Source organism: Macrobrachium rosenbergii, chromosome 3 (genome assembly GCF_040412425.1).
Source record: "Macrobrachium rosenbergii isolate ZJJX-2024 chromosome 3, ASM4041242v1, whole genome shotgun sequence".
Classification (NCBI taxonomy): Eukaryota; Metazoa; Arthropoda; class Malacostraca; order Decapoda; family Palaemonidae; genus Macrobrachium; species Macrobrachium rosenbergii.
In genome coordinates this window covers 70,663,327-70,688,026 of record NC_089743.1, presented here as the reverse complement: position 1 = coordinate 70,688,026, position 24,700 = coordinate 70,663,327, and the positions used below count along the sequence as shown (strand labels likewise).

Here is a 24,700-nt window from a genome sequence, read left to right as displayed (position 1 = left end):
ACTGATGAGCCCATTCTAACCATAACAAACTCACCCCCATCCTGAAGATAGACAGATGATATGGTCAGAAACATTAGTAACATTCTTAAAAAACAACGAAGATTCTCTACCACTCGAGAATGACGGTGAGATTTTAGTTACCATATGATGACAACCTGAAACTTTACAGTTATATCACACCATGTTTAATTCTGCCTGTGTCCCAAAATAAAAAGTGACAGTATATTCAGAACTATTTTCTTTCCCCTTATCTAGATCATGTACACTGCAGCTCTTGGCAGATATCAGCCTTGAAGAATAGTAAGGAGAATTGAAAAGATCTTGTATAAAATCAATTCCACAGATGCTGCCATTCTTTTTAACATACCATATATATACACGTGTAATGCATGATCTCCCATATCGTGTGACTCCCAAATTTTCATCCATAAACAATTATTTTATCAGGTATCTCACGTACCATAAAAGGTCCTTTTTAGCGAGACCAAATTACGATAGACTAAACCTCTTTTCCTCCATCTCTTTATCCTGCCTTCTAGTTAAATAAGTTAAATATGTAAAAGAGAATGATAAATGTATTGTTAGTAGTGCTATGCTCATTGCAAAAGCGCATACAGTCATAAACAACCGAACAAGAAACAGCTGTTTTGCTATGAACAATCAAATCGGATAACAACAGCTGTTTTGCTTGCATTTCAACCTTCGTACGATAGTGAATAATACAGTATTTATGTTAAAAATGACATAGTAGAATAGGACTGATATATTTTTGCATTACAGTACTATTTACTGTTATTTGCTATGGAGAAAAGATCAGCAAGGAAACATACTGATAAATTTAAGCTGCAAGTTATAGCTGAAGCTGAAAAAACAATGTTCAAGCTGCTAATGATTACAGTGCCCCCCGCCCTTTTTATGTGTTTCACATTTCTGCGTTTCATTTTGTTGCAGATTTTTGTGGAACACATCGTTCATTTGTGCGAAGGGGAAATTTCACTAATTTGCAGATTTTTCTTTGGGCCATATCTCTAAATCTATAACTAACTCGCTTTTTTCATAAAGCAACACTGTGTATTCATTAATTACTATTTTTTTCATTAAAAGAGAGAGAGAGAAATTAATTACTGTTTTTTTTCATTAAGAGAGAGAGAGAGAGAGAGAGAGAGAGAGAGAGAGAGAGAGAGAGAGAGAGAGAGAGAGAGAGAGAGAGAGAGAGAGAGAGAGAGAGACTAATTTTCAAATATTAATAAGATTAACCCTTAATAGACGGATCCCCTCATGAGAAGATATAAAACAGGTTTTGGGTGGTGGACGGATCCCCCGAGAAGCACTGATATTAACACTTTCATATCCAATTGACGTAATATTACGCAAAATCACCCTACCCCTCCTTTTCTGATCGTAATTTTTACATAAAATTTTTGAAATTTTTGTATGCGTGTGGTAGGTAAATTTTTTTTATTTTCGACGGTTGGTGGTTTCCATAGGCTAAAGCATACCTGGACCGTGTAACTCAGGCATCAATCTCGCCAGGCAAGCAGTTTCCTATAATGCCATACAAATCCCCGGCATAGTAAATTTCTCACAATGAAATCAGCTGATCCTACCCACGCTTCTCTCTTGTATCTTACATTTTTTTATAAAATGGTGGATTACATTAATGGAAACACACTGTTTCGCACTTCTTTCTATAAATTTTTTTAGTTCCTGTACTGTGCATGCAAATCCTGGCGAGTAAAATTCTCACAATGACATCAGCTGATCCCACTCCACGCAGCCTGGCCAGGCCACACTTCTCTGTCAGAGACCATGCATGCGAAAGCTTCGAGTAAACACGTGTGGTTGTTTTTATACAGTGACGTCCAATGAGAATAGTTTCAACATGCTTCGCCAAAGAGTTTACGGTAAAACTAGCGGAAAAACGCGTTAGTGCATTATAAAGAGACGTCTGGATTTTTAGGGCAGGGCTCTGGAATCTCATTTTTCATTATTATATATATTGATATTTAGAGAATTTTGTTGGCTTTCTCATAAAAAATAATTCATTCACCTAACTGTTATAGCTTTTGAGTTACGACTGATAATGTTGGCAACGGGTAACATTTTTTTTTTGTTCGATCAGCTTATAACGTCAAAATGAAAACTGTTGCCATTACCAAAAACCATTTTCTTAACTCTCACTTTATCCTCAACCTTTCTTTTACATTTTGTATATTTACAAAGTAATTTCTATGAAAAATATCCGAGCTAGGGCTCTTCAAAAAAAAAATTTCAGCGATAATTCTCACCATTATGCCGGGCAGTGCGCTCTGTTTCTTACTATTTTCTATCAATTTTTCACCAACTGAGCTTATTCGCTTTTTCATTCTATTATATGTCGACATTTAGAGAATTTGTTGGTTTTCTCATAAAAAATAATTCATTCGCCTAACTGTTATATTTTTGAGCTATGAACAATAATGTTGACAATGGTAACTTTTTTTCGTTGGATCAACTTATAACGTCAAAATGATACTGTTGCCGTTACTAAAGCCATTTTCTTGACTCCTTTATTCTTCTCAACTTTCCTCTACATTTTCGTATATTTACAAAGTAATTTCTATGAAAAACAACTGAGATAGGGCTCAAAAAGATTTTTTTGTAGCGATAATTCTCACTATACGCTGGGTAGGGCTCTGTTTTCTTACCCTCTTTTCTATCAATTTTTTTCACCAACTGGACTTATTCGTTTTTCATTGTTTTACATGTCGATATTTAGAAAAATTGTTGGCTTTCTCTTAAAAAAATTCATTACAGCCTGACTTTTCCATAGTTTTTGGTTCTGAACTAAAATATAAAAATTAAATTTTTTTCAGTTAAATAACCTCACATTTTTTCGCATTTTAGAGGGCTGGGACTCTTATTCTGACTATTCCACCATAAAATATAAAACATTTAGAAAAAAGGACAGCAAAATGAACGTTGTTGGCATAAAATTTCTATTTTGCTGAATTTCAAAATAATTTTTTCAAGCACTATCAAGCGCTCCCAGACACCTTGGGTCTCAGGTATGCTCGGTGATATAATAATTATACAAATAGCAAAGTGTTAAGCGCCATACGATTTGGCTGTATTGAGCAGGAAAGAGTTTCCATCACTTCAGTGAAGCTGAATCGCTGGCATCTCAGGCAGATCAGTATTGTTCTTGACTTGAAGGGGGAATATCTTGCTCCTCTCTCTCCCATTACATCTTTTTATTTATTTGCTCATAAATATACCTAGGGATTGCTGTTGGTTTTAGTTCTTATCTTTTATGATATGACATCAGTTATAGTTGTATTTTTTTTTTAAAATATAGAAAAAACATGTATACCTCCAAAAAAGTTACTATATCTCCTGATCTCAGTAGATTTACATAAATATTTTACAACAAATATACTCAGAATTTGTTACTGATTTTAGTTCTCATCTGTTATATTGTGTGAGCTGTAATTATAATTTTGCAAAAGATAATAAAATAAATTATTAGAAACAACTTGTATAACTTGGTAAAGTTTATAAGTGCTTTGTAAAAGGCCCCACACAGGGTTGTAAATACAGGTAGGCCCTGATTATCAGCGTTCCGGTTTATTGGGGCTTGTCTAGCAATGAAAATTGGCAATTTTAGGTCCTGATTTCCGCTTATCGGTGCTAATAATCATGTACTGGCACTGATACATACTTTACAAAGGTGCCGATAACTGAAAATCGCCAAAAATTGCCGATTTTCGGTTATTGTCACACCATCGGAACAGAATAATAATAATAATAATAATAATAATAATAATAATAATAAGACTAACAGACGTTAACATCAGGAGAGGGATCTTTCAAGGCGGCTCACTGTCCCCACTGCTCTTCGTAGTAGCCATGATTCCCATGACAAAAGTACTGCAGAAGACGGATGCTGGGTACCAACCCAAGAAAGGAGGCAACAGAATGTTCATGGACAACATCAAGCTGTATGGTAAGAGCATCAAGGAAATAGATACCCTAATCCAGACTGTACAGATTGTATCTGGGGACATCAGGATGGAGTTTGGAATGGAAAAATGCACCTTGGTCAACATACACAAAGGCAAAGTAACAAGGACTGACGGGATAACGCTACCAGACGGGCATAGCATCAAACACATAGAAAAACAGGATACAAATACCTGGGAATAATAAAAGGAGAGGATATACAACACCAAGAGATGAAAGACACGATCAGGAAAGAATATATGCAGAGACTTAAGGCGATACTCAAGTCAAAACTCAACACCAGAAACATGACAAAAGCCATAAATACATGGGCAGTACCAGTAATTAGATACAGAGCAGGAGTAGTTGAGTGGACGAAGGTTGAACTCTGCAGCAAAGAAAACTGGAAAAACATGACAATACACAAAGCACTATACCCAAGAGCAAATACAGACAGACTCTACATAACACAAAAGGAAGGGGGGAAGGGGGCTACTAAGTATAGAGGACTGAGTCAACATCGAGAGCAGAGCACTGGGGCAATATCCGAAAACCAGTGAAGACGAGTGGCTAAGGAGTGCATGGGAAGAAGAACTGATAAAAGCAGACGAAGACCTAGAAATATACAGAGACAGGAGAATGAAATACAGAAGAGAGGAATGGCACAACAAACCAATGAACGGACAGTACATGATACAGACAAAAGAACTGGTCAGCGATGAACCATGGCAATGGCTACACAGGGAAGAACTCAAGAAGCAAACAGAAGGAATGCTAACAGCGGCACAAGATCAGGCCCTAAGAACAAGACATGTCCAAAGAAAAATAGATGGAAATAACATCTCACCCATATGTAGGAAGTGCAGTATGAAAGACAAGACCATAAACCACATAGCAAGCAAATGTCCGGTGCTTGCACAGAACCGGTACAAAAAGAGACCATGATTCAGTAGCAAAAGCCCTCCATTGGAGCCTGTGCAAGATACACCATCCAGCTTGCAGTAATATGAGGTATGAACTTGAGGGAGTAACAGAAAACGATCAGGCAAAGCTCATCTGGGACTATGGTATCAGAACAGATAGGGTGATACGTGCCATTAAACCAGACGTGATGTTGATTGACAAAATCACGAAGAAAGTATCACTAATTGATGTTGCAATACCATGGGACACCAGAGCTGATGAGAAAGAAAGAGAAAAAATTGATAAGTATCAAGACCTGAAAATCAAAATAAGGAGGATATGGAATATGCCAGTGGGAATTGTACCCATAATCATAGGAACACTAGGCACGATCCCAAGATCCCTGAAAAGGAATCTGGAGAGACTAGATGCTGAAGTAGGTCCAGGACTCATGCAGAAAAGTGTGCTACTAGAAACAGTGCACACAGTGAGAAAAGTGATGGACCCCTAAGGAGGCAGGATGCAACCTGGAACCCCACACTATAAAAACCACCCAGTCAAATGGGATGACTGTGATAGACCCAATAACACTGTAATAATAATATACTGTAAAAAAATTATGCATTTCTATAGTAAATTATGTGAAATTTTAAACAAACAAATACATGTTCCCAATCTTTTTCAAAGCTCTGAAGCAAGGGGGGAGGGTGGACCTGTCATATATGTCAAATGTCTGACCATGAAGGGTCGCGGTCAGATATTTGACATGTATAACAAGGTCCAACCTCCCCCTTCACTTCAGAGCTTTGGAAAAGATTGGGAATATGTATTTGTTTGTTTAAAATTTCACATAATTTATAACAGAAATGCATACATTTTTTAATTACTGTATATTATCATTATTACAGGTAGTGCTCGAAATTACGATAATTAGACTTACGATAATTCGCTTTTCGATGGGATTAGCAATTAATATTGATCTGACAATATTTTGAAAATACGTATTTTAAATTTCGCGGCGACTGGCGCGAGCAACAACGTACAATCGAGGCAGCGTGCGATTGTGCGAATGCGTTGGCCCGAGAGGCTGGAATAGTTACATTAATTCAATGAGCTGACCTCACTTGCACTCGTTGTGTCGGAAGTTAAAATAGGTCAGTGTTCGTTTGCAATTTTTGTGCGTTTGTAAATACAGGTAGTGCACGAGTGACGATAGTTCGGTTCAGCGATGGAGTTAGCAATTAATACCGAATCGACCAATATTTAGAAAATATTTTTAAATTTCGAGCGGCACAAGCAACAACATACACTACAATTTCCGAGAATCAGGCAGCAAGAAAGACCAACTACAATAGACCAACTCTTTTCTCCATCTCTTTATTCCATCTTCTAGTTAAAAAGGTAAGAATAATAATAAAAGCATTGTTAGTAACCTACAATTTCCGTAGAATCTGAAAAGCGACAAGAAAGACCAACTTACAATAGACCAACTTTTTTCTCCATCTCTTTATTCCATCTTCTAGTTAAAAAAGGTAAGAGAATAATAAAAGCATTGTTAGTAACCTCTTGCGAAAATGCGACAGCCATAAACAACCGAACGACTCTGTTGTTTTGCTAATAACCGAATTGGATGACAACTGTTTAGCTTGTATTTCAACCATCGCATTTAAACAATTATCGTATAAGTTAAAAATGACGTTAAGTACTGATATGTTTTTACACTACCCTATCCGCTGGAAAAAAAGATCGCAAAGAAATATACTGCTGCAGTAAAAATCAAGCTGCAAGTTGTAGCTGATGCTGAGAAGCGAATGTCAAGCTGCTGTGACTATAAATTATCGTACATTGGCAACATGGATGAAACTTGACCGCGAAATAAATTGGAAAATATTTAATCAAAACTACTGGACATGAAAAGGAACACATATTACTGCTGTTTTCACGCTGATAAAAGATACATCTGAAAAGCTTCGTGGTATGATGATGAAATCAAGAGAAAAATAGCGAACGGAAATCTTGATTTTTGTTTACACAAAACAAACGGCCAGTCCCAACGTCATCTACTAACGAAAAAATGTGGCTAAAAATAATTTCTGAGACATATTTAAGTTATATTTCGACATAAAAACACCTCGTGTATAACGAAAAATACATGTGTCCTTTATAAATAAAGTATCTAAATTCATTTACGCTAACTAGAAAAGAAATGCCCTCTGAACGAGTTAAATGCATCAAAATAAAGACCGCGTATCGATTCAGAAACCAAACATTTGATCGCTATGATCGAATTTATAATGCAAAAAGCAGTATAAGAATATTTTCGATTGGATGGTGTAGTAAAGCATAACTTTTAAAAGATCCATGGAAAAGATGCACATCTATTATTTTGATGTTTGTATAATATGGCGGTGTTATGTGAAAAATAGAATACAGTATAATGTGACTGAGCTACCGTATATGATATAGAAAGTGCAGGCCAGGCCTTGTTTGTTATTCAATTTCTCTTTATACTGACTTATCATGTCAGTCTGCATTGAACCTGCAGAATTGGCTGACACTAATAGTACTATACCATATATGTATAAAGTATACTGTGTAGTGTAGGCTAGGCTACCATATATGTAGATGGTACTGATTACCTATTAGTAGGCTAGGCCATATTCGATTGCGATTTTTCAACAAACGATGGGTTTTTTGGAACAACCCCCATCGTAGAAATGGGGAATACCTGTACTAAATTATATTATTATTACTATTTTTATTATTATGTTGCCAATTTGGTGGTTAAATGATACAGAAAAAATTCCTCTTTCTCTCTCTCATATATATATATATATATATATATATATATATATATATATATATATATATATATATATATATATATATATATATATATATATATATATATATATATATATATATATATATATATATATATATATATATATATATGTGTGTGTATGTTATTTGGTAAAAATAAGTTTAAGATGACTTTAAATTACATCAATAAAACCATTTCAAAGATTAATAACAACTTACTGTATAAATCTTTATCATAAATGTAAAATCACCAAAATACTTATCATAAATATGTGTCCCATAAACTTTGGATATGCTGTAACCTTTATTACCACGCAAGAGCTGGTCCTTCCCTCCATGCCCCCTGCATCTATGAGCAAAATGATTAGGAGGAAAAAAAAAAAAAAAAAAAAAGAGAAAGAGAAGGAGTTATGGTGGGCAGGAGGGAAGTAAATAACAAAGATAAGCAGCATTCTGTTTGGAAACTAACGAAAAGTATACTTTTTCATTTTTTCATAAACTTCTGTGTTCCTCACTTTGTTAAGAAAAATAACCTGTAAACTACTCCTAGGCCTCGTATTTTGGATATGCTCTATACAGTAGTACAATCCTAAAATACATATACCTGTACAGTAAATGTCATTTCAAAATCATCTTACAACACAGGAAAATATACATAAGTATACGCCCAGTGCATTACATACAGTATAAGCAGAACAATGCGTAACTGCAGGCCAAAGAAAACGTGCATGTCTGATTGGTAGGGGGTACTTAAGAGTAACAGTTGTAGGCTTGAACTTCATTTTGCAACATGACTTTGAAATGATATTAGGGTGTTCTGAGATGATAGTCTGAGGTATATTTTTGTTTGAACTGTCAAGTTTGGCGATGAACTGCTAAAGTAGGCAGTTATAAGCATTTTAGGGGTGTATATAGCCTACTTAAGAGTAACAGTAGTAGGAGAGTAGTGTAATGTAACCTTACATTACACTACTCTCCTACTACTTTTACTCTTAAGTAGGCTATATACAGGTTACTTTGGGTGTTTTGGGATGATTTGGGGTGTATTTTTGTTTGAAATATTAAATTGTTTCAGCATGATAATTTAAGGCATACTTTTGTTTGAACTATCAAATTAAACAGTGAAATGTTAAAATAGGCAATTATAAACATTTTAGTTCAAGGGGTACAAGGTATTTGGCATATAAGCCAGTTATAAGCATTTTTAGAGGGGATTTTTTTCATTTCTGCAGTATGTTCTGGGGGAGCACTGTGCATCAGCAACATGGATGAAACTCCCCTAAGCTTTGATATGCCATCAAACTTGACCATAAATAAAACTGGAGAGACAAGTATTTTAATCAAAACTACTGGGCATGACAGAACACATTTTACTGTTGTTTTAACATGTATGGCAGATGGGATGAAATTTTTCCCCATGGTTATCTTTAAATGGTAATTGAATTGATGCCTAAACAAAAATTCCTGAATGGTATCACTGTTTCATGAAAACCTAAACAATGCAAATGGCGCATGATTGTTGTGTTTGTATTTTATAATACAACAGTAATATGAGATTGTTGGGTTTGTATTTTATAATACAACAGTAATATGAGAATACTGTATACATATAATATTATTGGATACAGTGAAGCAAAGCATAACTTTTTAAAAGATCCATGAAAACGACGCATACTGTATTAGTTATACTTTACAATACGATACTAATACTGTATGTAAATATTACATGTGCTTACTTTATACCTCATGTATGATGTGACCCCTTAAAATTAGCTTCAAAATTAGGTCTTCAAAAGTAGCATCATACGCAAGTATATACGGTAATAATAATAATAATAATAATAATAATAACTCCATATGCCATTCCTCTTAAAAAGCTAGACAAACTTCAGTAGAAAAATCAGAGCTAAAATAGATTACAATTAAATCTGAAATGCATTTCTCTTTTTCCTTAACATGGCTCTAACATCCTGTACACAGCCTGCTCTAAACTTGAGTTTGGTTCAAGCTAGAGGCAAACACATTTTCATGGTGGATGGCAACTTTTAAAATACTGAAATAACTAATAAAATAATGTACATACTCCAAAATTGTTCTAAAGGAAAATGTTTTCCTATAGTGACCGAAAGCTTGTCAAAAACCTTGGTAATCCCCTTTCATTTGGATCAATCTATGGCTATTGCCTCGATACATACGTCCAAAAGATCATCAAATACCAGCACACTAGGATAAAGCCTGACAACTATTGCATCTCACTACTAAACATCATTTACTCAAATTCTACAAATGAAAGCAAGCTATTCAATCTCACTCCAAGTTCCAAGAGCAATCCAAACAGTAAAATGCCAAAAGGACCAACTAAAGTTTGTCTTGAAAGACAAAAGAAAAAAAGGAGCAAAGAAAAAGAAAAAAAGGAGCAAAGAGATAAAAAAAGAATTCCTTATATAAAGCTTACATATGAAGTATACACACTGGGTAGAAGAACCACTTGTGAATCGAGGAGTTAAGGCTATCATAGTTCCTCTGGACTCCAATTATATATCATATTCCCAAATACTTTTGAAACTAATCTTTATGGCATCAATGTTAGCAACTCCCTTAGCAATATACATGTCGTATCATAATTAAGTAATTCTGACATAAATCCAGCACCACAAATTGTTTTTACAATATTACCAAACAAAATTTGGCATATGCAATATGCAAGTCGATGGCAGCATTGTCATTAAAGCGAGCAGCTGGCTCTCATTTATTCTCATGTTTCACGTCTGTACTTGTATCAATGGTAAACAACTATTTTTGACTACTTTTTTTTACATTTTTTTACTTTCTGCCCCGGTTGGGGTTAAATGCAAGTGAAAAAAGTGAACTACCTCATTACCATGATACAACGATTCAGAAGATTTAAAAATGCAATAAAAGTATGAATGTGGGCAAAAGCAGGTGAATTTGGATTTGCATCAACTGTAAACGTAATAGTTAGAATGCTAATTGTATAAACAAGAGTGAAAAATGCTAATCACATAAAGAAACATGCAAAAAAATGAGAAGGAAAAAGTGTTAATGTGGATGGAATACCTGGTCCAGCAATGTGTCTATATTTATTGAATTATAAGCATAAGCAAGAAGCTTGTTTGGGGGCCTGAAGGGAAATATGCCTAAGAAACACAGTCATGGTTGATTTAGTTAGAATTTTGTGCAAGGCTTCAGTGTCATAGTGTCTGGAAAGGCTGATAGTGGAGGCCCCAGGCAGCCAAGATGTTTCCTGAGTGGCTAAAACATACTAATGTAGTGAACAAATGTTTAATGTATACAATACAGGCTTATTTGATCAAAGAATGCCACTTCAAACAAATTTTGAAGAAAACACTATGCCCAGACATAAAGCATAAGACAATTGGTCAACATACTTGCTTGAAGGAAATGCACCCGGAACTTGCAAATTGAAGCTGCTTCTCATCCAGCATTCCAAAAAACCATGAGCACTGAAAGGTATAAACAAGGCAACACTTCCAGTCCTTTATTGAGCAAATCTTAAGGGTGGATAACTGGCAAATTTTGTAGACTGGATCATGAACTGCTATATTCATGAAGTGATAAGATATTTTACAGACAATGGCATTCCCTTGATGGCTAGTTTATTTTGAAGAAAGCTCTTGGTAACTGTCCCCTTTAATATTTCATCAGTGTAAGTGGTATAAGATTCATTAATTCAACTGACTGAACAGGGCACTACTGCAACCTTTCAAGTGTATTATTAATGATTTTTGTATCTAAGGCTGTAATAAATATTGTAAAAGCAGGAAGAATCACAAAAACATGCTTGAGAAATGAATACAAAAAATGTGTTCTGCATTTGTTTCTGATTTTTGAGGCTTAGAAGAGGATAAAGCATTTGAAAAACTAAAATAAAAAATTGCAACACAGACATTAATACTAGAATAAGAAATAAAAAAAAAAGTTTCAAAGCAAAAGAAAATGGGATCCAAGCAGTTCCTGATGTCAGAAGTTTAAAGAATGGTGGAGGATGCATTTGTAAGACATTTTAAAGTATAAAATGAAAAGAAGAAAGCATAAGTTTAAGAATGTCTTGGTGTATTTCTGTAAAGGGCAGGAAAGCCACTCACTCCTAGTGTACCAGGATGCCAACTTCTTCAACAGAGCTAATACTACATCTGGTCTGACAACATATACCCCCACCCATAAAAGCCTCATCGTGTTCATCATCCACTAGGTAATAGTATGCACCACTTAAATAAGTTAACCTTTTCATTATTGTTCTTTGCAATACATGTTATATCCACATTTAAAGTAAATATGAAAACTTTGTATAATATTTCATTAAAAGATCTCTGATTTGGGCAGAATTACTGGTAAATTTTGTATTACATTTCATGGGCTCCATTTACAACAGTATGATTAGGAATTGAGGTTAGTGGCATATCAGATGATGAGTCACTAATTTTGTTTGCTACATTTTAGTTAAAACAGATATGTAAACTTTAACTTTCATATTTTGCATTTAGGAGAGGTTACATGGTACCATGGTATTTTTTGTTGTTATCTAAGCTATTCATTTTTTATCTAGCACATTCAATTTTGTTTACTAAGGTGGTATCAATTTATTTTTATTTTTCATCATATTTCAGATAAAACACCAATAACTAGTTATACTTTTTCCCATTTCACATACTTTGTGCCACAAAAAGACTAAAATTCAAGATCAAAGTGGAATACTTTTCTTTCTGCATCTTCACTGTGTGCTGATTATAAATGCTATGTTGAAAATGGTTGTAGAAGAAAATCGCACAGGAACATAGTTTTACTATGGCAATAAATTCTCAAAAGTCCATTTACAAAAGCAATATCATCTGTGGAGGGAAACATGTTTAGCAGAAAACAGTCTAACCCTCTCCATGCCCAATGAAGGTAGGTTCAGTAACCCACAGAATAAGGAATTCTACCCAAAATGATTATTTTCACATGAAATTTTTAATATAAAAAACTAAGTTGTGCATGGGAGCATAACATAGGTCAGGGAAATTTCTCCTATATTTTATACAAAAGCCTCATAATTGTCTTCCCTGTCTAAGTATTCCCCTTGCATTTATGGTGATGCTGCTTTCATTTTCCTTCTTGACACAACTGAATTAAAGACAAAATATCTTATTAACAACTGTTATCAACTCAATTCTTAGGATTTCCCTACTGGCAAGGTGATCTCATGGTTTATTCTAATTATTTTTAAGGCTACTGCTCTCCAGAGTTGAAGGAGAAAGTCCTCTAGCTCTTTGGGTTTATACAAAACATAGGTCTGCATGTTGATCCTTAATATTTCTATTGCGCAAGCATTATTATTCATATATGTCACTATACCATGAAGGCCTATTAATAGTCAAAAGTGCAGAGATTCTACAATCTAAACTGACATTTCTGTGAGCTCAAGTTACTAGGAATTGTAATTAAGCCACTGAGATGCTCTATCCAATGCCATTAATCCTTGGTTGTAACTAATTATAAACGAATGAAAACCAAAGTCGAATTTAATTTCTTTAGAACAAACAAAAATTCCTCTAAAAAGAACCTCATTTTGAAAAGTCATAAAACTTGAATTAGCCAAAAACACTCCTCTTAGAAAAAAAGTTCCACTGGTATCCAGTTTCAGGTACAGGGTTAGTAAACCATTACATGTTATGCAGGTCAAATGTAAGCTATGCAAAGCACTCAAGATTTTGCCAGGATCTTGCTATTGCTATAAGAGCAGTGACCATACCTATCACAAAAGAAGGCAACCCACCATATAAATTGATGTCTGTCAATACCTTCTGCTTATAAAATTCACTTTGAAGCAAGTAAAAGTATATGTTTATATCTAATATATCCCTTACCACTCCACAAATGGAAGCCAATGATAAAATGTTTTCTCGAGACACAAAGTTAGTTTAAAATTTGTGCAAAGGATAAAGTGCTCCATCATTTATTGATGACCATTCAAATAACCTAATTCCAGTTCTGTAAAGAGTTAGCAAGGTTTCCAGTACAGCATATTCATACCAGACTGCTTCACATATTTTCTTACATGTCAACTCTTTAAAAGATATTCCTTAAGAGCATAAACAAATTCTAATAAACTAAGGTTTACTTCTATATCTAACAAAAATAAAATAAAGGGGGATTTTGAAATATGTAAAATAAAATCCTTGCTATTACATTACAAGCGAAAAATTATCATGGGATACAGCACACAGTATCCATGATTAACCACAATTTAGTAAATATCAGTTAATCAGCTTTGTTTTTAAATGAATAAAAATCCTCTCATAGAAACCTTTCATAAAGTCTTAAAAAACAAATTTAAAAGGGTTTTGAAATTATCTACATGTTCAAAAGAATCATTTTGTCAAGTACCACTCACAAATTATCAAATGTATACATTAAGAGCATGTTGGTACTTTGCTTATTTATACCAACAATGTAATTAGTTACTGGTCTGGAAAAATGGCATGAAATGCAACAGGTGCAGTTATTTTTGGCTACTATTATTCCAAAGTACAAATCATAACATTCATCTTTTGGAAGTTATAAAATTTTGCTTCAAATTTCAATAAAAAAATTTAATTTTTTAAATTATTAGTACCAATGTAGCCCAGGAAATTCCTCAATCACAAAACACTTCAGTTTTTTAGTGCCAGACACCAGTATAATACTGTTCTGTCAATAAGAAAACAAAGCTAATTAAATGATACTGACATAACTAACTGTGATTATCCTACTAAATTAAACTGTCATGCAGGAAGCAAGTTTAGACATTACTCAGTGGACAAACAAAATGCTCCATAAAAAGAAGTTTTAAGTTAAAATAATTTTACTCAAAATCAGGACTATAATAAAATTTAAATATACTGTATCCAAAAATTAACTAAATATCATTTTCCCTTTACACCAAAACCTTACAACTCACATAATGATAAAAACCCATCCAGGAAACATCTGTCCCTTAAAAATTACGTTCAACCAACCCTAACAAGCAAGGATTTAAAACAATAATCAAAAGGCACGTTCAAATAAGACTGTGACAATTTGACAATTTTCTTTCAAGTATGCAAGGACTATACTGATACATCTCTAATAGTTATTTCCCATGATTATTCTCCCGTCTGTTGACTTGAAAAGGTAAAGCATATTTACCCCGCCTCTTTTTCATGAAAATAAAATTATTTAAGCACCAGCACCTGATACCTGATATTTCATGGATACAGATTGAGAGTCCACAAAACAGTGTCTACAAGTGTGCCTTTTAAATCTAAAAAACCTGGATATAAAAGTACAGCTGAATCACCCATATGTCTTACCGGAAGAGGAGTGATTTCATTCTTTCTGTTAACTTCTGCTAAGGTATTGGAAACAAAATCATCCCACTGGGTTGCTTTACCTCCAGGAAGATCCTAAAATAAACAGATAAAAAAACCTTGTTAACAACGGCAGAGTTTATATTATTTTAATCACAGTAAACAGTAACACAATAGACAACTACTGTAATTACAGCTGACAATTAAAATTCTTGTGCAATACAAGTTTAAGCCTGTATTTGCTGAATAATTCAACCTCCACAACAGGGGAGAAGGACCTCCATCTGATGCTGAATAAGTTATACCTGTTTTCACCAACAAACAAATCCTCCTTATCTTCAAGTCTCATTCATAAGTTACGACATAAAAATATGGGACAAAATAATACAGGTGGAGAAATGAATGAGGCTGAATATTTCGAATATTTATATCTCATACATGGTCCCTGTGTTTAGACTTAGCGACAGGCAGACTGAATATGATGTGGTAACCTAATATATTAACTAAAACTATTTAGGAAAGTAAGATTTTACATGTCTAATACAATCTGAAATGCTACACAGATGTGAATCATGGTATGACAATGAAAATATATCTGAAAGCTTTTGTAGATCTGAGACTAAAGCTTTTAGAAAAAAATAGTAAATTGGATGGCAGGAAGGAGTCAGGAATGATCACCGTATGGGAAATCATTGAGGGTTTATATGTACAAGAGATAACGATGAAAAGGAGAGGGAGTTGGCTTGGCATGTTTTTCACCCAAACCCTAGGATTAGGAGAAGAGTACATGATAAGTGTCAACTGGGATCCTTTGGGCACCAGAAGAATTGGAAGACCCAAGCCTACATAGATGAGGACTAAGAGAGGCAAAGTTAGATTTGAGCAGAGATTTGTGGAATTTAATGCACAAGAAAGAAATGTGTAACAGAATTTCACACAGGTCTTTTACATCATGCGAAGCTGGAGGCACTGATGATGTTTCTTCTTTATTTCAACCCTGAAAACTGTTAAAAAACTCTGCTAAAATATTACATTATCTATTACAACAGAAAAATGACAAATTTTAAATCAATCTGTATTTTTCATAACTAACAAACCTGCAGCCTTAACATAAGGATAAATGTTCTGGCACTAAGAATTAGTGGAACAGACATCAGCCAATAGGGGGGTAGGAGAAAGCTATGCAACATCATATCAGTTTCCTTCTAGCCTAGCATAAGCAGAATCATCTATGATGGAGGGAGATGCAAATGTATCATGGACATGCTCCTGGCTCTGATCCTTCTTTTGTTCCCATGATTTAAGCTATATTTACAATTGTTTCATATCTATCTGGGGCACAATCAATATCATAATTAATTTTCTTACTTGAGAAATGGTACGAAATCAGTTCAGTGAGTCAACATGTAGATATGACAATGAACTCACTCTTACTATCAGGGCACCATTCCTCTTTTCTCCTTCAGTTTTTTGAGCAATCAACAGGTTCTGATGTAGGTAAAAACCTATTTTTGATAGCCACTGAGTCCTAAAAGGAGTTACTCTTATGGTTCCCCAGGGCTGCATACAACCATCCAACAAATATCAAAGACTTCTCTCATAGTTAGTCCTGCCCAAAAAAGTGCCTCTGATAAACACGGTGACAAGTATAAAAGGACTCAAGGTAAGAGGGCAGTTTCCCTTCCCTACAGCAATTGCCCGGGTTTCCTTCACCCTTCTCACACAGATGTAACAACAACACACAAGCTGGCACTCACCTCCCTGACGCCATGCATACCTGGGAGGAGAAGTGGGTTCCACCTTTTTAATTAGGGACACTATGACAAATCTCAGCCTATGTACAGAAAGTGGCTTGTTTGTGATATGATGTAAGAAAAAGGGCCATCTGGGATGTCTGCTGCAACATCTAGATAGACCTACAGTGCTTGGACTGGGGATAATGTCTCATCTGTAATTCTGAGTTCCCTTGGAAGAACAGGGTCTTTCTTCCTCAAAAGGTCCTAATTTTTTTGGCCAGAAAAGACAAGACAACAGTGTTGGCTAAGTGTAGGTGATTAACGATGTCCCCGTCTATAGGAGCACTGAGGTGTAGTTGCATTAGGCCTACTGAAGTGAGATGGGCAGAGTCAAAGAAACTTATTCAGGGGCCTGGTAATGGGAAGACTTGCAGGAGTCAGTCTTCATAATAACAAGGACCAGAGAAGTGAACTGAAAACATCTACATTCTCCACAGGCAGTCCTCGCTTATTGGCAGCGCCAGTTAATGGCGTTCCGGTTTTACGGCGCTTGGCTAATGATGTCGTTAACCAGATTTTCAGTGACAATAAGCGATTTTCAGCATCAGTAAGTGGTTTATCAGCATTGGTAAGCAGCTTATTGGTGCCGGTAAGTGGCTTATTGGTGTTTATGACGTCGTAAACGCCATTAATTACCATAATTATCGGTGATGACTGGTTTGCGGCATTTGGTCGGGAACAGAATCCCCCCTTTAATGAATGAATGAATGCCTACCCTTAAGGCAAGGGTTTCAATAATGCAGCCTTGTATGACATACAGTAACTGTAATAGGCAAAAGGCACTTGTCCACATACAGATAGGTTAGACAGCCTAGAACCGTCAACCAATGCTCAACCAGTTCTCAGTGTGGAGGTAACCCAGTCACACTTCATGGAGACTGGTATTGCTGAATCGGTGAAGTCTGTAGTTTCTGCACCAGTAACCTAGCAAAGTTTGTTGGATAATCATTACAACAGACAAGATTTTTAAAAATCCACAAGCGGAGGCCAAGGCTCAGAAAATATGCATACTGTATCTGACTTCTCCTCTTGTCTGGTGTAGAACAATGGACAGTATTAAGACTGATTTTCTTGCCCATTATTGAAACAGTCAGAACCAATGACTCTTTGGCCAATTCAGGACCACTAGGTAGACAGTTCCACTGAAAGTTAGCAGTTTGTTCAAAATCTGGGACAATGGAGAAAAAAGGTAAAATGTTGTCCATTTGTTCCAGTCTCACAAAATGCATCTCTTGCTGTTGCCTGATTCTACAAGCAGAAGTATGTTACCGACTATTTGAAAGGATGGTTTGTTTAGCATCCACTGTCAAGGCTGCTGTCCACCTTGACAGGCAGTCTGTTATGGCACTGAGCAACCCCAAGAGATAGATTGCTGACAAGTTTCATTTTTTGTCTGAGCCATCTGTAGGATGGACGGCATGACTGCACTGAGACTGAGAGGGGCTCAGCTGGAACCTGAACTCCAGATATACACAAGTTATCCCTGTCATATTGTCTGGGACCAACAAGATGTGGGTCCAATTTTCTGAAAGGCAGGAAGACACCCACCACCTCTAGGAAACTGATGTGGCACCTAACCAAAACAGGCAAACATCTTCCTGCTACCTGACTATCCTCCCAGTGGCCTCCCTAACCTGTCAAGGAGGCATCCGAGAGCATTACTACCACATGGATAGAGGAATCAGTCTGACATGTTTTGCAGAGTTCCTTTCCAGGTCCACAGACAGAGCATCTTCCCAACTTCCTAATTTTACTGGAAAACCTCAGACTCAGTAAGGAACCTTTGCAGATCCTTTCTCACTCTAGTTGGAGTTTGGCCCAACCACACAAATGCCTATTGGGTGTGAGGTCAGACTTGTTCCAGTTTATCAGGAAACCCTTTGACTGGAGTCTCTCACGCATCACAGACTCTTCTTCAGTAGCTCCCCTATTAGCCAACTGTCTAGGCAGGCTTCCTAGAATGTCCTCTTTTCTAAGTTCCTGGGCAACTGTTGCAGGTCACTTATAAAGATTCTCTGTGCCATATCTAACGAAAAATACATGACCTTGAATCTGAAACCTGTCCTTCCCCATCCAAAAAACCTATGAAGGGGTGGAAGGGAATGGTAACAGGAACATGTTATTATGTCTTCCACATCGACAGAAGCAGTCCAAGTCCCACAAAGAATGAGGAAAAATACTTGGATAGCAATAGTCATCCAAAAATTGATGCACACAACTCTTTAGGGGCCCAGGGTACTACTCCATGAAATTGTAAACTACCCCCATAGGATTTGCAAAAAGAGCTTTGCAACTGATCAAAACAGGCCTAGAAGACTCTAAGAGCTCCCTCAGGTAACTTCTAGAATAGTGGACGCTGCTAGGAATGAAAAGAGGTGGATCCTTGCGTGAAATTCAGAAGTGGCTATCCCATCTGAGATTTGGCCCATAGGGGCACCAAAATCCTGGGTAGCCACATTAAGTGGGAATTTTTCCCATTAAAAAGGGTGGGGAAAGTGTTGTTCTATTCTCTGTGGAGCTGCAAATACTGGGACTGTGGAAATAAATGCCTTTATTTCTTCTATTTTCTGTTTCCAAAAAACTGCAAAGATCCTTAATTATGTCTTTTCCCATTATTAATTGCTATAAAAGTGAAGAGAAGAAGCTGGTGCCATCCAAAGGGATCATTGGTTCACCATGATAGTGGAGGTACCATGATTTTCAATACAACAGAAAAATGGGTTGCCTCAGTGGCTTTTGTTGCCCTACTAGCAGGAAGGTGACTGTCTCCCTTGGCAGTTTCAAAAATCCTGACACAAGGACTAAGCACCATTCCATATTAGGAAAAAGCAGCACTGTCCTGTAAATTCCACCTCAACCAATGTTTCTTATCACTTATGAGGTATTTACCATCTGGTGAAACGACACAGACTGAGGTGTCATGTCAAGGATTATCAGTACGTACTGCTATCAGGGACATTTGTCGGTGCCACTGATCCTACCAGCTTCAGGGTTTATAGTCTGAACTGGCTATGGTATTAGAACCAGCTGAAAGTATGAAAACAGAGATTGCACCTCCGTGTGTCTTCTGACTCTAAAGGGACCTAAGCAACTACAGGCGGTCCCGGTCAATTTCTTTTTGGACTTTCAGGAACATAAAAATCTTTTTATTAATGCTCTGGGTGCATTGAAAATGATATAAACTGCATTATTAGGTTTTACGCAAAAACCTTTATGATTATTCTGGACTTGTGGTCTCTCTTCAAGACATAAGTACGCCAGCCAGGGGAAATAACTCAATGTTCAGAAATGTTTTTAATTCCCAATGGTAGCTTTTGAATCTCTCAACAACTCAATGTTCAGATATTTTTAATTCCCATTAGAATCCTCATTGGTGCTCAGTATCAAGGAGATCCCCAATACTTTGCACTATCTTGTTTAGAAACTCTTAGCAAGACACTCTGGTATAATTTCTTTATTAGGGACCACCATCCTGGGCAAACTGGACCTGGGCAGCCACAGTGCTGCTTCCAGGCAAAGGTGCGGGAGTCTACTGAAGGACCATAGTCCCTGGAAGGGACAGAAACCTCAGGAGTAAGAAGGGAAAGTACTTCAGGGAAACAGAGGTTGGGCCTACCAGGGTCCTACTCAATATCATGTTTTTGCATGGAGGAGGCTTGATATTCTTTTGAGGGGTGCCTCTCATGAAAAAACAAGGTCAGTGCCCCTGGGTCTTCCAGATTCAGGTAGGAAAAATTCAGTGGCAAGGTCCGCTTCATATCCAATATTGGGACATCTATCCCAATGTATGAATCTTGATCTCTATTGGAGAAGTCATACAGGAAAATCTTCAATTCCATTATCTTGGCATACTGGACAGGCCATGAAATCTGCTTGAAGCAGAGAAATGCTCTCCCAGAATGCCAAGGAAAGATGCTACTCTCCTCCTCATATGCTCCCTTTGAAACTTTTGACCAAAGGGCTAGACTAAATCAAACTCTTCCTTTATTCCTGGAGCATGTGTAATGTTTATATTGATATCACCAATGTCATTAGAGTACATATAATTGTTTATAAGATTCTTTCTAACTGGAACATGAAAAATAGACTTATAAGTAAATGACTGAATAACATAAGCAGCCTTGTCTAACAAAGTTCAAAGAAAGGTGTACAAACTGTAAAATATTCTGATGATGAAGTCTGGACATAGGGCTATATTTTTGTTGTCCTCATTTTTGGTCAGGGACCACTTGTGTCTGACCATCATGCTTAGTTGCATGGTTACTAACTCTTAAAGGAATTTCTTGTGTGTGTGTGTTAGACACATTGCCCTCATGATATGCCCAGAACGCATGACAACAAATATGTGGCATGTGTTGCCACTTATCCTTATACTATTTGTCATACTGAGAGAATCACTTACTATTTTATTTCTGATCATTTTCCAGTGACTGTATCATCTTTAGTTTACGCTGTACTATTAAATTGATTTTTTGTGACAACTGTGGAAAACCACAATTGGTTACCACTGTGCGTGGAGTTTGTGTGAAATAGTGCGAGTGAAAGATTGACAAGATGATTCATGAAAAGTCTGCCTGAGAGAAGAGGCACCAATATTAGATATTTTGTCTAATAAAATCAAGAAATGTAGAACATGACTATCAATGTCACCTCCACCACATTACACGTTGCTTATTTTGCACATGCCGCTTATTCTGCACCTGCCCAAAAACTACCTAAACTTGACTTTATACAAGCATGGCTATGTTTACAGCAGGTGGTATGTGCTGACCAACTGCGCTGTTTGCACTGGGGGGAGCAACCTTTGGGTTTAGCATATTAGCAACTCTAGTAAGGAAAGAAAAACCATGAGAAACGGTCAAATGCATGCCATATTAGGTAAACAGAACACACACCAGCATGAAAAAGACTAACTTTGTTATAAGTATGTGACTGTGACAACTGGGGAAAAGACCAACTCAGGGAGGTGGCATTCTATTCAAGATAATATAATTAATAGTGTCATCCCTTACAACATGATTCATCTAAAGACACCAATGCACGGTAAAATTAATTTAACATATATTAATATATAAAGGAAAGAAACCTACAGCCCACAATGAAAAACTAAGAATACCATACAAAATGGGTCTTACAATGAGATCTTGACATCTGACCGAGCACAAAAAACAATAATGCCCAATATGCATGACTTACAAACATTACAATAAAAATACAGCATTTTAATGTTCTGGTATTCTATTTAAAGCTACCCTAGCAAATCTAATTCAAAAGACATATTAACTTGAATTGTGTGGAACTACATTCAAAATAGTTACGTAGTATTACTATTATTTCATTTACTTATTTGTTATACAGGCACATGTCTATGTTGGGTGTATTTCTGACACCAGGAAGCTAGCGAATTTTTATAATGAATGCTAGCCTAACAAAAATACAGTAAAATACCATATACATAAGCTACACTCATTGATAACGTATTTCAAGTTATTAATAACTATCCAGTTAATTGTCAAGGAGATGTGTTTGTAAGTAATTGGAACTTGCTTACCATATTGACATTAATGTGCCACCCATATGATATCGGATGGTACTATACAGGCAGTCCTCGGTTACTGGGGGTGTGATGATAACCGAAAATCGGCAATTTTCAGGGTTTATTGGCGCCGAAAAGCGCCGATTTTCGGTTATCGGCACCTCTGTAAAGTATGTATCGGCGTCGATAAGCAGAAATCGGCAATTTTCAGCACCGAAAATTGCTGATTTTCGTCTCTAGACAAGCACCGTAAAGCTGGATCGCCACTAACTGAGCCCGCCGTTAACCGGGGACTGCCTGTACTTCAACTTATCATTAACCACTGTCATAATTCGAGAGTCATGGATCCTGTTATTGAACACTATTAGTTAATATCAATAACCAGTACAGGCAGTTCACGGTTATTGGGGGGGGGGTTTCCTGTTCTAAGGGTGCGATTTTTGGGGCTTATCGGCACCGAAAAGCACTCTTAGGTAAGTATTGGCGCCGATACCCAATTATCGGCACCGATGAGCAGAAATTGCAGATTTTCTGCACCAAAAATTGCCGATTTTCATCACTAGACAAACTGGCTGCGGACGCTGTGCAGGCCGCCATTAACTGGGGACTGCCTGTACTGGCAAGTATGCTACACCCCACCGAGGAGCCAAACTTTATGTCTTATTTAAAATTGTGATGTCACTAACTGGCAGAGTATTATATACAATCCCACCTCTTAAAACCAGCACAATTGGGACTAGGCCACTGCCAGACCTCAGAAAATCCCGGATGAAAGAAATCACCCCTAAAAAACCTCCTTTGTAAACAGTCTTGCAAACTCATTACACATATATATTCCTGTTACCAAAAGTACAACACAAAGCTTATGTATAACCAGTCATGTGTTTAGAACACAAAGCTTATGAATAACCACTGTCATGTGTTAAGTTTAGTTCCTTATGAAAATTCTGGCTTGTTCCATAACCAACTCCCTGGAAATGCTTACACCTTCACTACATTGGAGCTTTAACTACTTTGTGAGGGCACTGTCGAATTCTGATCTCATGGCACCTTTCCATGTTTTCCGGCACTTCAAACTATACTATTCTGGCTTTCATTTTCAGTGAAAATACAAAAATCTGCTGCTTTTGTTTTTTACACTGACAAAAGTCAAATAATACATTTGTATTAAGAATAATGATAATTTTAATCCTTTTGCTTATCAATGACTGATATAAACATCATCTAAATTTAAGTCCTTAGCTTGCTGATGACGTACAAAAAAAAAAAAAATTGTACAAACCAGCAAAGATGAGGATCATTTTCAGCAAGTGTTCCTCATATTTTTTATACATATGTAACTTGTACAAATTATTTTTTAGGGAACATATCTAGTAATTTCTACTCATTATTTCACCTACATAGTTGTTTTTGGAGGATCATTTTATGCCATTGTTTAGAGCAATCATTCAGATAAAAAATGAAGCAAAATTAAGCAGGTCTACCTTGAAAACATTCGGAGTTACACATCTTTGAACAAAAAAAAAAAAAAAGTATAACTTTTTTGCACATATAGTGGGTGACTGGCACTTTTCTTATGGAAAATGCGATGCTACTTTGCCATTTATTTTCTCATATTTTCCTTGCTATAGTTACAACTTTTTCATTGCAATAACTAGATAATTTACCTGGATGTGCTATGGATAAGCAACAAAGACTTTATCACAAATATGTTTTTTGGTAAATTTTTTGGGGGAAAAAGTGCAAAATTTTCTCATATCTTGTAATTTCACATGGAAGTTATTTTCGAAGGAATTTTTATGCCACTATATAGAATAATTATTCAGCTGCAAAATGAAACAAAACTGAAGGGTCTACCTTCAAAATTTTTGAAGCTACCTGTCTTTGAACTAAAAAAGATATAAACATATTTACACTTACAGCTCTCAAGTCACTACCAATTCCCACAGATGTAATTGTTTATGAGAGCCATAAGCAAATATGGTTAATAAAACTGTTCTTTTCCATACTACATGCAATTATACTTTTAGCATTATTGTCATATTATCATACTACAATTTATGAACTTGATTTATGAACATGACAATCAAGTGCCATTTGCATTCTTTAATGTTTACATTCTTAAAATCATCAGCTGATTGCATTTTACCAACATCACCACAGCCATTAGCTGCTACATGAAGCTCATCTTGGAGATTCTTTTTTTATATATTATCAGAGCTGGGCTTAAAAATGCAACCTTATTTATAAATGCAGTTAACTGAATGAAGTAAAGCTGTAATTTCACCAGAATCAGATGTTGCTTTTGCCTC

General features: G+C 36.1%; 1 protein-coding gene across 35 annotated transcripts in view; it reads right to left on the bottom strand.

The window, feature by feature from the left end:
• Positions 1 to 24,700, bottom strand: part of fmt (phosphatase 6 regulatory subunit 1-like protein fmt) — a 253,522-nt gene that overhangs the window by 80,530 nt on the left and 148,292 nt on the right. For 21 of the 35 annotated variants that reach the window (XM_067081658.1, XM_067081718.1, XM_067081776.1 and 18 more), the window contains exon 13: positions 15,060 to 15,152. In XM_067081658.1, the coding sequence (XP_066937759.1) occupies positions 15,060 to 15,152 (93 nt within the window). Of the gene's footprint in view, positions 1 to 11,117; positions 11,193 to 15,059; positions 15,153 to 24,700 lie in introns of all 35 variants that reach the window. The other 14 variants (XM_067081630.1, XM_067081689.1, XM_067081709.1 and 11 more) reach the window with 1 other exon arrangement.